At 42.5% G+C, this 18,445-nt stretch overlaps 1 protein-coding gene across 30 annotated transcripts in view; it reads right to left on the minus strand.

The window, feature by feature from the left end:
- Nucleotides 1-5,648: 5,648 nt before the first annotated feature.
- Nucleotides 5,649-18,445, minus strand: part of LOC119128997 (receptor-type tyrosine-protein phosphatase delta-like) — a 116,645-nt gene continuing 103,848 nt past the window's right edge. For all 30 annotated transcript variants that reach the window (XM_037262025.1, XM_037262008.1, XM_037261989.1 and 27 more), the window contains 9 exons: nucleotides 16,890-17,009; nucleotides 15,517-15,671; nucleotides 13,851-14,136; nucleotides 11,149-11,327; nucleotides 10,938-11,064; nucleotides 9,947-10,072; nucleotides 9,710-9,864; nucleotides 9,352-9,487; nucleotides 5,649-9,280 (listed from right to left, as the gene is read on the minus strand). In XM_037262025.1, coding sequence (XP_037117920.1) covers nucleotides 9,212-9,280; nucleotides 9,352-9,487; nucleotides 9,710-9,864; nucleotides 9,947-10,072; nucleotides 10,938-11,064; nucleotides 11,149-11,327; nucleotides 13,851-14,136; nucleotides 15,517-15,671; nucleotides 16,890-17,009 — 1,353 coding nt within the window. In that variant the 3' untranslated portion in view covers nucleotides 5,649-9,211. The remainder of the gene's footprint in view (nucleotides 9,281-9,351; nucleotides 9,488-9,709; nucleotides 9,865-9,946; nucleotides 10,073-10,937; nucleotides 11,065-11,148; nucleotides 11,328-13,850; nucleotides 14,137-15,516; nucleotides 15,672-16,889; nucleotides 17,010-18,445) is intronic.

Here is an 18,445-nt window from a genome sequence, read left to right on the forward strand (position 1 = left end):
TTACATTCCTAATCTCTGAGCAGTTCTCCTTTTGGAGAAAAAAAATAATCTATGAAGGTGCAAGTGAAGATCCTCTCCCACATGTTTTCAATCCACCAACTTTCACATCTACCAGATGTCCAATAACACACATATGGTTTTAGGATTGGCTGTGGTCTTTTTGAATGCTTGTCTGAATTTGTGTGTAGTCATCATTTCTCTGCAGGTTATTCATGGCCTCTTCTTGGAACTCTTATCATGTCTTTGCCTCATTCAATTTCGACATTCCTTTGCAGCACTGGAGAAAATAAAATATAATAAAATAAAAATCAATAAAATAATCAAAAATCATGTTTTTTATAAATCAAATGATCAAAAATCATGGTCAAAGCTTCACGGAAAGTGAAAAGTGCCACACCCGCCCTCACCCCCACTTTCTGATTGGCTGTTTGATCTGTGATGTCATTTGGACACTCCATTAGGTACACCGCCATTTTCAAGTGTACCTAATAACTAGTCCTCGGGGCCGCGTTCCAATATGTTTTCCAAGTGACCCTCGTTAAGTGCACCTGCGTGAAAAGTTTTAGCCACTTTCACGTTCCGCAGGAGCTAAAACTTTTCACGCAGGTGCACTTAACGAGGGAATCACACGGACACTCCATTAGGTACACCGCCATTTTCAAGTGTACCTAATAACAGGCCACTTTATTAGGGAAATATCATGGTCAAAGGTCACAGGTGTCAAGCTCTAGTCCTCGGGGCCGCGTTCCAATATGTTTTCCAAGTGACCCTCGTTAAGCGCACCTGCGTGAAAAGTTTTAGCTCATTTCATGTTCTGCAGGAGCTAAAACTTTTCACGCAGGTGCACTTAACGAGGGAATCACACGGACACTCCATTAGGTACACCGCCATTTTCAAGTGTACCTAATCACAGGCCACTTTATTAGGGAAATATCATGGTCAAAGGTCACGGGTGTCAAGCTCTAGTCCTCGGGGCCGCGTTCCAACATGTTTTCCAAGAGTCCCTCGTTAAGCGCACCTGCGTGAAAAGTTTTAGCTCTTTTCACGTTCTGCAGGAGCTAAAACTTTTCACGCAGGTGCGCTTAACGAGGGGAGCACACGGACACTCTATTAGGTACACCGCCATTTTTAAGTGTACCTAATCACAGGCCACTTTATTAGGGAAATATCATGGTCAAAGGTCACAGGTGTCAAGCTCTAGTCCTCGGGGCCGCGTTCCAACAAGTTTTCCAAGAGTCCCTCGTTAAGCGCACCTGCGTGAAAAGTTTTAGCTCTTTTCACGTTCTGCAGGAGCTAAAACTTTTCACGCAGGTGCGCTTAACGAGGGGAGCACACGGACACTCCATTAGGTACACCGCCATTTTCAAGTGTACCTAATCACAGGCCACTTTATTAGGGAAATATCATGGTCAAAGGTCACGGGTGTCAAGCTCTGGTCCTCGGGGCCGCGTTCCAACATGTTTTCCAAGATTCCCTCGTTAAGTGCACCTGCGTGAAAAGTTTTAGCTCCTGCAGAACATGAAATGAGCTAAAACTTTTCACGCAGGTGCGCTTAACGAGGGTCACTTGGAAAACATATTGGAACGCGGCCCCTCGAGGACTGGAGGTCGACACCCCTGGTTTAAGTGAAAAGTGCCACACCCGCCCTCACCCCCACTTTCTGATTGGCTGTTTGATCTGTGACGTCACTTGGACACTCCATTAGGTACACCGCCATTTTCAAGTGTACCTATTAACAGGCCAGTTCATTAGGGAAAAATCATGGCCAAAGCTTAACTGAAAGTGAAAAGAGCCACACCCGCCCTCACCCCCACTTTCTGATTGGCTGTTTGATCTGTGATGTCATTTGGACACTCCATTAGGTACACCGCCATTTTCAAGTGTACCTAATAACAGGCCACTTCATTAGGGAAAAATCATGGCCAAAGCTGAAGTGAAAGTGAAAAGTGCCAGACCCGCCCTCACCCCCACCTCCTGATTGTCTGGTTGATCTGTGACGTCACACGGACACTCCATTTGGTACACCACCATTTTCAGGTGTACCTAATAACTTTATGCATTTTTTGTACGTGTCAAGAATGTGTATTTGACTACTTGCTCTTTATTTTGGGGTACACCAACACATTTTACATAACGTAAAACACATACATAGTGTCATATAAAGCAGTTAACCAAATGTCAGATTTTTGTTTTCATGCCCAAAAAAATAAAAACAAGGAATAGAACACCAGACAAGTTTTAACAGGTTTTAATGTTTATTCAAATAATAATAATAATAAAAGTAAATTTCAAACCAGCAATCTAATGTGAAATTGCAGTAGATTACAGTATTATATATATATTATATATATTATATATGCAGTATTAGATAACAATATTGAGGCGTATGTATGCATACACGTTATTTTAAGTGTTATGAAATAAAGATTACCCAAAGAGAAGCATAATCTCCCCGTTTTTGCACAACGGGGCATCCCTTCATGCAATAAAATTAGCCGTTAGCTTGGAGAAAACGTGCAAAAAAGAAGTGCTGTTTCACTGAGTGGTTCCTTCTTTCCTTGGCAAATCGTAAATCTACATTCTGGCTTACATAGTTCACGCCAGGAGGGAGACGCAACACGTTCACTGACTGATTCGTTGATGCACGGGAAGGAAGGCAGTTCACCTATTGATTGGTGCGCGAACGGGAAAGTCAGGATTTGTTCCCTCACTGATCCGGTCTCGCGGTGAACTGGAAATGCTATTCGAGACTCATTCGTGAACGGGAAGTTACGTCATTTTCTTCTTCGTTGTGTTTTACAGCGAGGTGGCACCAGCTTCAATGCGCGTTACCGACACCTACTGGTTGAAGTTATATGAACTGAAAAAAGAACGAATCACATGAAGTCACATTTTCCACAGAGATTCGAACGCGAGTCGGTGGGTTCAGAGTCCAGAGCACTAACCACAACACTATGGAACTCTGGCTTGTAAATGGAAGATACGTGGTTTCATGGAAGACCTAACAAGAATAGAGCTGCCAAAATGGTTTAATGTGGGAGCACCAAGAAAATAAGTTGGAAATTTTTCCCGGATAAAAGTTTCGGTCTCCACTGAGAATCGAACTCGAACCGCTGGGTATAGAGTCCAGAGAACTAACCACTAGACTATAGAACCCTGGCTTGTAGGACAAGGTAGATACATGGTTTCATGGAAGACCTAACCCTAACCCTAGAGCTAACCCTAACCCTAACCCTAACCCTAACCCTAACCCTAACCCTAACCCTAACCCTAACCCTAGCTCTAGCTCTAACCCTAACCCTAGCTCTAACCCTAGCTCTAACCCTAACCCTAGCTCTAATCCTAGACCCAGCCCTAACCCTAACCTCAGCTCTAACCCTAACCCCAACCCTAGTCCCAACCCAGCCCCAACTCTAACCCTAGCTCTAACCCTAACCCTAGCTCTAATCCTAGACCCAGCCCTAACCCTAACCTCAGCTCTAACCCTAACCCCAACCCTAGTCCCAACCCTAACCCTAACCCTAACCCTAACCCTAACCCTAACCTTAACCCTAACCCTAACCCTAGCACTAACCCTAACCCTAGAGCTAACCCTAACCCGAACTCTAACCCTAGCTCTAACCCTAACCCTAACCCTAACCCTAGCTCTAACCCTAACCCTAGCTCTAACCCTAGACCCAGCCCTAACCCTAACCTCAGCTCTAACCCTAACCCCAACCCTAGTCCCAACCCTAGGCCCAACCCAGCCCCAACCCTAACCCTAACCTTAACCCTAATCCTAGCTCTAACCCTAACCCTAGAGCTAACCCTAACCCGAACTCTAACCCTAACCCTGGCTCTAACCCTAACCCTAGATCTAACCCTAGCTCTAACCCTAACCCTAGTTCTAATCCTAGACCCAGCCCTAACCCTAACCCTGACCTCAACTCTAACCCTAACCCCAACCCTAATCCTAGACCCAGCTCTAACCCTAGACCCAGCACTAACCCTAACCCCAACCCAGCTCTAACCCAACCCTATCCCTTATATGGTTTTATGGGGCAGCACACGAGCAACTGTGTTGAAAAGTTTTCCAGGATAAAATGTTCATGGTCCCACTGAGATTCGAACTCGAGTCGGTGGGTTCAGAGTCCAGAGCACTAACCACTACACTATGGAACCCTGGCTTGTGAAGGATGGTATATACATGGTTTTATGGAATACCTAACAAACGAATATTGCTAGATCAATGCCAAAATGGTTTTATGGGGGACCACCAAGCAACTACGTTGCAAATTATTTCCTGCATAAGCATTTTGAGTTTCCACAAAGATTTGAACTCAAGTTGCTGGGTTCAGAGTCCAGAGCGCTAACCACAACACTATGGATCCCTGGCTTATGAGCAATGGAAGTTACATGGTTTCATGGAAGACCTTACAAGCGAATAGGGATGAATCCAAAAATGGTCTTATGTGGAAGCACCAAGCAACTATGTTGCAAATTTTCCCCGGATAAAAGGTTTGGGTCTCCACTGAGATTCGAACTCACGTTGCTGGGTTCAGAGTCCAGAGGAGTAACCACTACACTATAGAACCCTGGCCTTTTGCTAATGGTAGATACATGGTTTCATGGAATACCTAACAAGCGAATAGGGATGAATGCCAAAATAGTTTTATGGGGGAGCACCAAGCAACTATGTTGCAAATTTTTCCAGGATAAAATGTTCGAGGTCCCACTAAGATTCGATCTTGAGTCGCTGGGTTGAGAGTCCAGAGCACTAACCACTATACTATAGAATCCTGGCTTGTGAAAGCATGAAGATATATGGTTTCATCGATGACCTAACAAGCGAATAGTATAGATAAGAATAGATCAATGCTAAAATGGTTTTATGGGGGAGCACCAAGCAACTATGTTGCAGAATGTAAAGTCTGAGTTTCCACTGAGATTTGAACTCACATCACTGCACTCAGAGTGCAGCACATTAACCACTACACTGTGGTACCGTGGCTCACAATCATGGATGGTGTATGTTAGTACTCATTATTATATTAGTTAGGAGCGCATCAACATGGTGCTTAGCAGCTTCACAGTTTCAAAGTTTGGGGTTTGAATCTCAGTTCAAGCATCTTGAATGTTCTTTTCCATTTGCGGTTTGTTTTTTCCTGATATTTTGCCTCCCCACCACATTCCAAAAATGTGCATGTGGGATAGCACCCATTGATGGCTGTCAACACTTGCCTTCCGATTCACTGGTGATCAGTCTCGGGTGTTCTCTGACCTTGCTGAACGTCAGCTTGGGTCGGCTTGAGGAAACTGATATTGACAATGGCAGGATGGAGATGAACAAGGGTAAAGAACATTTTGATCTCAGGTGTACCCAAGTGAACACAACTAAAACTAAACAATCTTAATAGGGAAAAATCAATACCTCTTTAATTGCTGAATTTATTCAAACATCTGCTGAGAGCTTATGGAAAATGTCACCCTCACCTGCTTTGTTGACTTTCAACTTCCTTCAGAATATCATGTCAAAGGGCATTCATTCATTCATTCATTCATTCATTCATTCATTCATTCATTCATGTTATTATGAATTATTATTAATAATTTGCTACCAAAATATTAATTTGCCCAACAAATTATATAGTAATGGTACAGAGCCAGAATACAGGTTTGGTGTCTTTTATTTCACTTGAGTTTATTTGTAACAAATGAAACTTGTGTCGACAAAGAACAGAAATCCATACAGACCCGTGTGTGTGTTTTTTCCCCCCCACATCCTCAGTTTTGCACACACACAAAGACCAATGTAAGAAAATAAAAAGCACTTGTTGACCCGGAGCAGAAAATGAAAAACAGACAAACAAAAACTTTACATATACAGACCAGTTTGACAGTACTGATCCAAGCAACACACCATTATTTTCATTTTTATACAATTTATATAAACTCCAGTTTTTAATCCATCTACATGATACATTGGGGTCAGGGGGTTAAAATAGAACACTTTTATGGTGAAATTCATTTGTGGTGCAGCAAAGCCACGAGGTGACATATTGCACATATTTCTGTGCCATAAATGGTGATTTCTGGTGCAATCTTTTCTTATATCACTCTGTATATCTGATATAGTTCACTTTGTCTTAATTTAAGAATTTCAATTAGTCTCTGTGTTCGGTGTTATTTACATATACACAACTGTGTGAGCATTACAGGGTCCACGTTGAGCTAGTTCAAGTAAATCTTTTTTTGTAAAAGGGGGTTGGGGGTGTGGCGTGGGCTAACAGAGATAAGAGGATTAAGTGCATAGTACAAGAGAAAGTGCAAGTCTTCCCATTACAGGTGCGACCAACGGGGCATCTCCAAAGTGGTACCATGCATACAAAAACAACACCGGGGGCACCAGAATGGTGCCATGATTAGAGAGCAACATGGGAAAGAGGAGGGCAGGACAAGGAACGCTGTGGGATTGACTCCTGTATGCACAAATGTTGTCATTTTGCTTTTTTTTTTCTATTCAATTTGTCAATAAAAATGTCTATGCTGCTTTGATTTCCTCACGTAGTGGCCGGATGGTGTTTATTCAATCACATAAAGGTGCATTGGGGTTTTCGAATAATACTATAAATCATCAATATTTTTTTCCTTACATAAAATAAGAGTTAAATAGATTAAAAAAAATACTGTACAGTGATGCCTTGAGACAGTGTACAAGCGACTTTTCTGTTTTTACATACAAGGCGGCAGTTAACTTTGCTCACCATCATAAGCGATTCGTTGGCGATTAGTTAAAGATTAATTAATCAAAAAAGAGGGTTCAAGCTTTTTAATGCCACCCTCACTTGAAGTTTACTGTCAAACTAAATTACACTCCTTACGTCCAAATACTTTTGCCTTGCCCAGCTCGCCTAACGCTAGCGCATAATGGAAAATTCCATTGACATGCTAACGATTAGCATTGGTAGTTGTGGTTTTAGAAGCTTTTAAACAATGGCTGAATTACAGAAACTAATATCTCAAGGCACCACTCTATTATGGTAATGCTGATTTTTCCCCCCTTCTGTTTCTCCTGAATGGAATAAAACCAGGAAAACTGAAAAGAAAAATCTTGAGAGGAAAATATGAAAATCTATTTGGGGTGTGGTGCAGCCTGGAGTTAATGAGAGTGGAGGCCACTATTTGAGGAAATACAGTAAAAGAAAGCTTGCCTTTGCATCACCGCAGACATTTTCTCATTAAAAATCATCATTTCATTCTTTGCTCATACTTTTGAAATAAACATTTGTTGTACTGCAGTTGAGTCTTCGTTGTGCTCATTTGTTCTCCTTCAAAGAGATGACGAGCCAGCCTACCGTAGAAAAACAACAGAATACAACAGCAATTTTCACATAGTAGAGCATAACAAAATTTTACACAACCTCTCGCTCGCTCTCAAACACACAACAAACATACATAAGTGTGCATACGTAAAATACACAAGAACCCTTAAACGTAACTTTATCAAAATAGGCGTGTAATATAAGGCACTAGAAATCTAAACTTAAACTATTCATTGGGAGTTGGGATCGTTCGTTAGTTTCCCGGTTACCGTGACGACAACATTGTCTATATGGGGTGGCGGCGTGATACGAGGAATCGAATGCTGAACGCCCTCGAGTCTGGGACATGATGCACCACTATTTATCTTCATCATCATCATCATGGCATGTGACTGTAGTAAATAAGTGGACATAAAATATATATATAGTACATCTACTTATTGCACACGGAATCAGACAGACGCACAAGTCAGTGGTGAGCATTCCGGTGAGAACGTTGTCTCGACACATTTCCATAATTCTTGGTCTAAATCTAGGTGACGGTTTGAATAGTTTTTCACCCCCCCCCACCCCCAAAAAAAGCCACTCCGTGCACACTCTACAAATTTGTACTCTTTCTCTCTTTCTTGATTTAGACAAAAATAATTTTCATAGGGCCCAAACCACCAATTTTCTATCGCGTTTTTGTCCTCATTGGGGTTGCGGGTGAGCTGTAGCCTTTGCCAGTTGACTTTGGGTGAAAGGCGGGTTCCACTTTAGACTGACTAGTCACAACCTTGAAGATTACATCAAACCTGAAATATTAAAGCCCAATCCGAAACCCAAGTTTAGTCCCTTCACCTTATCACTGACCAAAAATCAAAGCTGAACTCAAGTGAATGCTCTAATCATGAAATCATGAAATGTAACCTTTCCCCCGAAACGTCAAGCATCAGGCAGGCAACGACTTCATCGAGTTGCTCATGCAAATAAAAGTGAGAATAGAACAGTTAATGGTGGAACTATTCAGAGAAACTGCCAGGTCCTGCGGCTTCTGATTGTATTTCTTTGAATAAAAATGTTTGAGAACATAAAAAATGCACAACAAAACAGAAAGTATAAAAAAAACTAATGGGCGACCAGCTTTACAAGAGAGCCCACATCTTTTTTTTTTTTTCTTTTTCTCAAGGAGTCAGTTGATAATTTTGTTTGTGGTTGTGGTGCTTTTTAAACCTTTCACAATTTCCTTGTCTTAAACTGTGAAGACTTAAGTCGAACTGGTGCTTTTTTTATTACTATGTGACTAAAATGTCTTCTTCATTTATAGGAAACCAAAGTCCGCTTTCCTAAAAAAAAACAATAAAAGGGGGGAAAACACTTCCTGGTGTCCATTGCGGCTCTGTGTGTCCTTAATACTGTGCGCTCGGTGAGTTTCCACTCTCCCGTTGGCAAATCTCCGGTGTGCCAAAGTCCCACTTTTTGTCCGTCCACGAGACGTCCATATGATGGATGCCTTCGAGTTGGTCTAAAGATAGAAAAAAATCAAACGTCCTGTGACACTCTATCAATCAAGGTTGGTGATGCTACACTGGCGGTGGATGAGGTGAACACTTCCACACCCAAACAATGTAAAGCAACCCTGGTGCTTGGAAAATAGCACTGACTGAAACCAAACAAAGACAACGTAGATTCGGATCAAGTATTGGAGCGAGTTGCTTCTGACTGACCAATGGGCGTGTTTGGGTGAAAGGGCGGGTGGAGACCCCTTGTCAAGCAGGTTGCTATGGCTCAGTTAGAGGTGCTCTTTGTGGGTACGCAGGATTCCCCCCCTCCCTCCCTCTTCACTCAGCATGTTGATGGCGCTCACTTCACAGACACGTCGCCGCCTAGCGCGTTCATCCATGGATTAGGTGGGACGTGCCGTGACAAATTTATGTTGCATAGTGATCAAAGCTTCCGAGGTACTCCAGACTGGCGCGGTAGCAGAACTGGTACTGGTCCTGGAGGAGATAGAGCACACCAGTGAGAATTGCTTTAAAAAAGGTCAGAGACCTTTTTTTTGCCGGCTGACCTCTGTTTGAACGGTGGCAGGTCTCTGCGTGCGCAGCATCTTGACCGTCTGGAAGATGTCCACCACGCCCTCGTACCGCATTCTCTCCAGCACGATGCTCAGCGTGATGAACACGCCTGTCCGGCCCACTCCGGCACTGGTGGGAGACACGTTGAGTTTGGTGAAATTTCCACGTAGAAGGCAAGGAAGTTTTTTTTCTCTTACAGGACATTTTATACATCAGGAAACTCAATATGCTTCACACAACCAAAAGACCTGAAGACATTCAATCTGGATTTAAAAGCATTTACACTTGGTGTTGACTTCATTTCTGTTGGTAGCTTATTCCTATGAATGTCAACAATTTTATTTTTTTTACCTGCAATGCACAGTAATTGGTCCATCCTGGCCAAACTGTTCTTTAGTTTTATGCACTTGTCCAATGAAATCAATGAATCCCTCCCCTGATTTTGGCACTCCTTGTTCTGGCCAATCAGTGAACTGGAATTGACGAACCGTCCGCGATTGGCCATCCTGGAGGAAGAGAAAATACATGGCTTATTACTCTCGGACCTTTTAACAGCACATTCCATCACGCGTGCGCTTTGTGACTTACTCTGGCGTCCGTGACTTTGAATTCTCGGAGGATGTATTGAGGCATGTTGTACTCGGCCATGGGATCCACCACAAAGTACTGGTACCGAGCTGAGCGCTCTGCGGGCCAGTACTGGTGACATTTCTCCTGAATGGACACAACAACACGCAAAGTGCGACATCGTTCAGCATGCCCCTGGAGGGATCTACTTTTGTTTTGCCGTGGTAGTTTTTTGTCAATATTTCTACCGGACTTTCAGATTGCTACCATTTGCTAGTCAATTTGAGTTCCACTGTGTATTAGACTTCTTGATTACAAATCAAATAGTCGGTTGTAGCCACTTTTCTCGGGATTGCAAACGAAATGTATTCTAGGCGTATCATTTCTTCTCATTATTGAGAGGAAAAAGAAATATTGAGTGAAAAGAAAAATGTGGAGCCAATGATATCAAAGCATGTATATATCTACCGCTTAAAAGCAGACAATAACAAGGCAATTAAAGATCCATTTTTGAACATTATGCGAAACATATTCCTCTGTGAGTTCATCTTTACCCAATTAAGCAAACAAAAATAACAGTTAATATTCTTGCATGTCAAAGAAGTAAAAAACTAATATGGGCATATTGGATTGTATATTATTCAAAACTGTACAGATTTCAAAATCAATTCTAACCAAATTACAGTTTGAGCAAAGTTGGCAGAAAGGAGAACGACAAACAACAAAACAAAAATATTTCAATAATTTACTAAATAATTATTTTATTTAGTTTATCATCTTTTTTATTATTTTAAAAATTAAGTTATAATTGTAGAATAAATAATTTACCATTTACAATAAATTTGTTTATTATTTACAATAAATTTGCAGAACAAGTATTGTATGTGCGAGATGAATAAAAAAATTAATAAATACAGGGGGCCCATACTTTGCCAACTTATGATCGACAGTCATTCCTCGGACAAAGTGAAAAACTGCACACGGCATCGACTTTTTATTGCAGCATCCTTACCCGTCCCATCTCCCTCAATTTGGTGAGCATGACAACGATGGTGGAGTTGTGTTCCCACAGCATCCTCCAGTAGTCCTCAGTGGTCTCGGCCAACGGGCCTTGTGTCGCTATGTAAGCCTTCTGTTGCCTACAATCACACACTTGGAGTTACCAAACAAAGACATCGCTAAGGCAGTCAAGAACAAGCGGATGCATTCGAGGTGTGACTGACCTGTAGCCGTCGATGAAGCTGGCGTTGATGTAGTCCGACCCCTCCACCCCTCTGATTGGCTGCAGGGGCACACGTGTGGTCTCGTAGGGCATGATGTTGACAAGCTTGTTCTTGAACTTGTTGCATGGTAGGTTGGCACTGACGAAGCGCGACGTGTGGGCCTTGGCACTGGCCAGACGCTGGCACACAAAAGAGGTCGTGGCATGAATGAGGCGTGGGCAGATAAACACTCAACAGTGTCAGGAAATTTACTTTCAAAATGGAAATATATTCACTAACTCTGGGAAAGTCATTTGTTCTATTGTGTTCAATCTGTCTTTCAATTATTACTTTGGCGTTGATTACCAAAACAGCAGAATTTTTAAGTACGACACTTAAATTTTACTAAGCTTTTTTTTGACACATGTACAACATAGCTGTCACCGTGACACTTTTAATTAGTGTGTTAATTTAACTTTTACATGTTTATAAGTTGACTTTTCAGTTCCATCCAGTATCTAACAAAAATGGCACAAGTAAAGCCTGATACTACATTGCACCAACAAAAAGGGATCATTAGGGAAAAGAATGGAAGCCCGAAAAGCAGCGCCTCACTGAAATGTCTTTTCAAGCAAGTTTTCTGGCGCAGTGCACAAGTGAAATGAGAAAAATCCTATTTACTGCCCAGCCTCCGGGTATACAGTCAGACAAGTGAATAAACAAGAGAATATTATGGGATGGGGGCATTGAAAGGCAATGGGAGGAGGCGCATAATAAAGACAAATGAGAGAAACAGCAAGAGAATCCAAAGTTGGGGCAGGAAACCACAAGGCCCCGTGTTGTCTCTCTGTACATGTGCGACCCTCAAGTGATCCCGTAGCCCCGCAACACTCACACAATTGTACTTTCTCACATTTGACCAATGCATGACGTCTCAAAACGAGAGAGAACAACAGAGACCAGGCGGAGGCAAACCACAGACTCCGGGGGGAATGAAACAATACCCCTCGCTTGGTAACAATAGGGTCCCACAAAGTACGCTTCCAATATCGGTGGCTATGGGAATGTTGTGGGAGAAACAGACTTACTTTATTTTCTTTAAAAGGGAATAAAGAGGGAAAATCCCCCTTAAAATCCCACAAGTTTAGATGCCGTTTATTTTGGTTCTCTTTAGTCTGGTTTTGATCATCAACAATCAAGATGGTCTTATCAAGACAATCGGGGGACAAACAGAGCATTGAAAACATGTCATTATTTTGAGCATGTCTGGATAAAATCATGCCCAGTTGGCAACCAGAAAGAAAAAGAATCTTCATGTGAAGTGACGCTCCTCCTTAAGACTGCAGTGGATAGAAGTTTCGGAAAAAATAAGTCTCTGAACCGGCATGCAAGATTTCAGTAACGGTAATTTCTCGAAAATGGGTGTGTTATACACAAGTGTACAGAAAATTCTGGAAATTTGTGCCATTGTGAAAAAAGTGTGAATTAATTCCAATATATGTGATGCCTAATGTTACACATTCATATTCAAGAACCCAATTTACGCTGCTCAGCAAGAACCATGACGATTTGTCGAGGAACAAGGAAACGAACGTAAACAAAAATATAGATATACAATAATAATAATCTGAATATTGCGTAGTGTCACGTATATTTTAACGTCATTTTTTTTACTTAATCCTTCAAGAGAAGAATATGCATAGGTCGTGACAGAAATAAACCTTCCCCTGTGTGGTTAATATGTTTTTAATGATTTCAATCATTTAATTCAACCTTACACTAACCTTACACTAATTGCCGTAACATTTTGTATTCTTAGAGATTCCCGCGGTTGATGTTAGATTTACAACTTCAGTAAAAAAAAAAAAGTAAAGTGTATTTCCATGTGTTGGTCCACGGTGCCCAGTAACACTGAGATGGAATCTGATGAATGAAGCAACCCAGCCACGTGTTTTCCATCAATACAAGACTGGAAAGACAGCTCAAAGGGCGCTGAGTTCATTGTCATTCTCTGGCGGCTGCTGCTGCCAGGACAGGAATTCTGTGGCATCAGCAACGGAGAGCACTGAAACAGGCTTTATTTGAGTCTATCAAGATGTGACCTTTTCCTCAGAAGTCAACTTCTGGGACAACATTACCTGTTTTTACACTGGCTATCCACACTTGCCTACTAAAACGGTCTGTAAAACAGTCTTCCTTGGAATCGGATGGTAAAATGCTTTTCACTTTCAATCGTCAGTCTCGAGTACATGAAGAATCTCAGAGCTGAGCTGCTGGAGCTAAAAGAGCCTCTAACAGCCTCAGGAAAAATGCTGTCAGAGATTGTCAGGGTCAGAGAATCCATGCTCATGCATACGGATTGCCGTGAGAGGAACTCTGCCCATGCAGATTTTCCAGTCAAAAGCCACAATATGAGGTGGAGTTTGGTGAATTCCAAGGAGAAAAAGCTCTTTCCTCCCATTAAAGTCATTTGACGTTCAAAATTTATTTTATGTTGCAATTTCTAAATTAGGCTTGGATGTAAAGTTCAGGGATCATTAACCTCCCGTCCGCGTGTGTCTCGTTTTTAAAGAGCTTCGAGTATTGATCTATTAAAACGAAGATCAACTCATAGGATGCTCCACTGTGCTAACGAAGGAGCGGAGTCAATTTTACTCTGGGGATGCCGATGGATGGATTGATGACGATCTATTTTCTGGACTGGATTGTTGTTATCTGCTCACCTTGAACTCCAGTTCCATGCCGGTGACATTGTCGCCGGGTTCAATCTGCGTCAGCCTCTGGATGTATGAATACAAGTTCCTGGCTGCGACCTCTGTGTTCCCGCAGGTCACGGCCTCCAGCAGCGCGTCGTAGATGAAGATGTACTGGTCCTCCGTCTGGACCATGTAGTTCCTCTGCGAACGCATGAGCGTGACGTGGCCGTAGATGTCAACCGTCTTCTCGTGCTTGATTCGTTCCGCCATGGCGTCGATCACGATGAAGCAACCTGTGCGGCCCACTCCGGCACTGAATGGGTAAATGATGACGTTAATTTAAAAAAAAAAAAAAAAAAAATCTGAATCTGTCTTTTGGTCGCGGATTTGAATTTGGTCTCAGGCCCTCCTGTGCGTGTTCTCCCTGAGGAACTTAAGTTACACGACTTCTAAACCTGCTCAGAGGGCTGAAACAAACTTTTATTGTGAATTAGCATGACTGTGCACCGCATAGCAAAATTTCCGAGATGAAATGTCAAAACATGCCAATTGTGCAGAAAAATTGACATTAGCAACGCATCAGCACTAGCATTGGGAATATTGTCTTCGATCCACACAGTCAAATATGAACTACTTGAAATTCCTACTCATATCTGCTGTCTGTGCCGGGGTACCGAATTGGTAAAACATCCTTAGCGAGCAAGTTCCCTTAAGTGAATGAAAACCTGTCTAAATAGCAGAATGAATATCGTGGTGTGAGATTGACTGTGGTGGAATGAGATTTCGTCCCATTGTTTGATTCCCAGGCTGCTTGATACATTAAGGCACATTATGACAGAGGCTTGGTGAGATAATTAAATTTGCCTGCTAATCCTTTTAGATACTCCATCTGACTGCGAGCAAGGATGAGGAGAAGCTTTTTTTTTTTCCTGACAACCTTTTCACCCTCCCTTCCCGCCTTGACCGCCCTCTCTCAAGTACCTTTCACACATTCCACCATCAGCCTGCGTTTCCTCTGCACCTTTCCTCTTCTTTTATTCACCATTTCCATTCGCCGTGTCCACTGTTTGACCTCGCCTATTTCCCCTCGCTGCCTCCGCTACTCTTCTTCTGCTCATATCTCATCATTTAACTCCCAGTCCCTGGCTAACTCGTCCTCTCAATAATTGTCTCAATCCCCCTCCTTTTTCCCTTCTGCATCTCACCGCACTAATTCTTCCTTTCGGGAGCCTCTGGCCCGTATTCCCTCAGCAAGCTTCTATCGTCTTCCCGTCCTGCTAACTGCAAATAGCAGCTTCCTTTCAGCCCTCGGTAATAACAAGTCTTTCCTCCTGATCTGACAATGTTTGAATATATCAAATGATGAACCCTAACCAGCTGGAGTGGTCAGCGGTAAAACGCCGCTTATGTAAAATAAGGTCAACATACAGGCACCGTTGAGAAGAAGCTTACTGAGGGAGGACCGCAAAGGTCTTATGTAACAGCAGGTCCAATTGTGGTTTGGTTCAGGAACTATTAGTGCTCACAGTTGGATTGGATTGGATTTGTAAAATGAGGCTGTGGAGTGAAGAACCACCACCCCTATGGTTACTTATACACTCTGACCGCCAATTTAATGAGTCTCCTTTGTAGACAATCCACCATTATTTTGGCGATAGAGCCCAAAAGTGTGTATAAAAATCAACTCACTCACCTGCAGTGGACGATCATTGGCCCTGCATCTGCAGGGTTGCAGGCCTTGACCCTTCGCAAGAAGGCCAGGAAGGGAGTGGGGTGCTCAGGTACCCCGTGGTCCGGCCAGGCTGTGAATTGGAAATGACGAACCTCACGCTTCTCATTGGAGCCACTCTAGAAACACATATAGCCAAAGAGCTAATTTTATTTAGGTTAACAAATAACATGAGTTAAGACGTTTGTGTGGTTTCATGACTACTACAACCAAAAATCTGTCGGTCCTCCCTGACCCCATCAAACAGCGCACAGTGGTCGAGTGACCCATCTTTCAAAGTAGGTCAGTAGTCCCATGTTTGGTCGTTCCATTTTTAATTCACATAGCAGCAAATGGAACATTGGCTGACTAATACACACTTGATGATAGGGTGTGCATTAACAGCAGCTGGAGGGTGAATGAGGTATTGACTCGAAATAAACGACCACACTGATGTTGGCGCTGGTGTTCATGGTGATGAATTTAACAAAGTGGCTTGGCTGCTTTGCAATGTGGACGACACTAAACATTCGTGGAGAAATGAGCCAAGAGTGGGACCAAAAATCTTTCTACGTAACTAAGGAGGCTTAATTAGATCACATTATAGTGCATATAAAGTGTCCGGTTAGTGTATAAGGGGATCCATTTCCCAATTTGCAGACCACTATGCATAAATGTAACCTCTTTAAATTTGTTTTCCAAGCGGAACATATCCTCAAATATTCACTGGAAAAACTCACCTATTCATAAATTTGTGTGTTCTTTATTTAATACATAAAATGCCACAAGATGGTGCCAAAACTCTGGATAATAGGAAAGTAGTAATTGGAATATGGCAATGATTGCAGTAGTTGTATATTTGGATCTAGAGGATATTTAGATTAGATTTGTTTTGTTAAATCAACATATGTATTGGGGGATCATGTTTAACTTTTTTTAACGGACAATTCTGCATGATGAACTTGAAATAATATTATTTATTAATATTTTTAAAATGGTAGTTTGTGAAACTTTAAGCAATTAATATAGGCAATTATAAACATTATGTGGGGCATCTATTACTTTTATTTTTTTTAGTAACAGGACTCTGTCTCGATCCCCCGTAAAAAGCAGTAACTGAGTTAGTTTACTCTGTTGATCATGAAGATCATTTTTAAAAACTGAACAAGCCACAGTAGCCACATTTTTGACAGAATAAAAAATGCTCAGGTTGAGTGAGCGATTGAATCAACAACACATGCATGTAGCTGCTGTCACATGGCAGCAAGTGCGTATCAATACACAAGCAGCGTAAATATTTGAAGGGATCAATACCCACCGGTAAACCGCATGGCGGTTGACTGCACATGTCACGTTACCTTGTAAAGCGCAAAGGTCCGGACAGAGTAAGTTGCCAGCTCCACCGTATCCAGTAGAGTGACCTGGATGAGGCCGTAAGTTTCCGTGCCTCGTGTTGGCCAGTACTGGTCACACTTCACCTAAAAATCAAAACAGAGAATTTTGTGAGATATCAGGCGCTTGTTTTGTGACAAAGATGAACGACCATGTGCAGAGTGTGTACCGATTTAAAAAAAAAAAAAAAAGAAAATACAAAGGTTGGGGGATTTAAACAGATCAGTGAGACTTTGCAAAATTCAAACAGAAGTGTTGGAATAAAACTGTGCTTGTTGAGACACCCCAATGTGTGAAAACGGTTTTAGTGTGTGTGAGGACTGATAGCTTTTTAGAATGAATGTGATCCTGTGCAAGCAGTGTCTGATACCCTAAAACTGTTCACCAGGAAGCTTCCATACATCTGGCAAGAGCTCACAGCGATTCACCACAGAGCTGGAAAAGCGGAGTGAGTATCACTTGACTCGACGTGGCCCTAACGCTCCAACCTCACAAATCCCCAATGGTATGCCTGGCCACTCAAAACACCTTGAAATTCCCCCCGCATCACAGCACCGTACTTGTAGTTTTTTTGGCTCAGCCTCAGAGACCACAAGAGAGCCAAGCATCCCAGTGGAGCGAGAGGCGCGTATTCGAGCCTTGGCAGAATCAGGCCAAAGCAAACGTTACTCGCTGATCCCTCCGGTCCTCACATCAAAGACGGAGCGAAGCTCAGCTCAGCTCAGCTCCGCATTCCGTTGCTCCAGACCGAGGATTAAGCATTTAGGCCCGGGACGTTCGGGTTGTAATTACAACTTTTCCACCGTGTTCCCACTAGGCCTTCAGACACTATCAGGACAAGAACGGTCTTCCGTGGTGGGGCGGGAGATTGAAAACCACATTTAAGCACCCATCGCACGTCTGGTGTGGACGCCATCATACTCTGGCGTGCAGGCCACCAGCAGATCTAAGCTGTTGTGTGGTTTGCTTCAAAGCAGAACACTCCTGATTCCATCTGTTCTCATCTGTGCTGGTAATGCATCAAGGTATAGCAGCATAATGGAGATGGGTGTTGAATGTGATTAAATCACGCCCCCCTCAGGAAGTCTCCGACCCCATCAGGTTTATAGCAAACATTTGAAACACTAAAGAGCAAATATTCAGAAGACACAAATTCATCATCTTTACGAGGCGGTTGATGTTCTTTACAGAAAATATGCCACGGAGTTCATTCTTACCCACGTCGTAAAGTTTTTCTTTAAAGGCCTCATGGTATGAAATTTAATGCTACACATTTTACTGAACCGCAACTAGACAGGAAGCACATTTGTAGGTGTGATCATGCAAGTGTAGACACTAATGTGCACTGTTTCTGAACTTCAGTGGTAACAAGAAACCCAAAGTCAGTTCTCATTGACTGCGGGTGCTTTGTGGTGCTTTGAAAATAATTCAACTCATCGCATTTGGCTATTGCACAAGGGGGGGAAACAGCGGAAGAAAAAAAAAGAGGCACTGAATAGAGAAGGGAGGGTAAGGAGAAAAC

This window comes from Syngnathus acus, chromosome 1 (assembly GCF_901709675.1).
Source record: "Syngnathus acus chromosome 1, fSynAcu1.2, whole genome shotgun sequence".
NCBI lineage: Eukaryota > Metazoa > Chordata > Actinopteri > Syngnathiformes > Syngnathidae > Syngnathus > Syngnathus acus.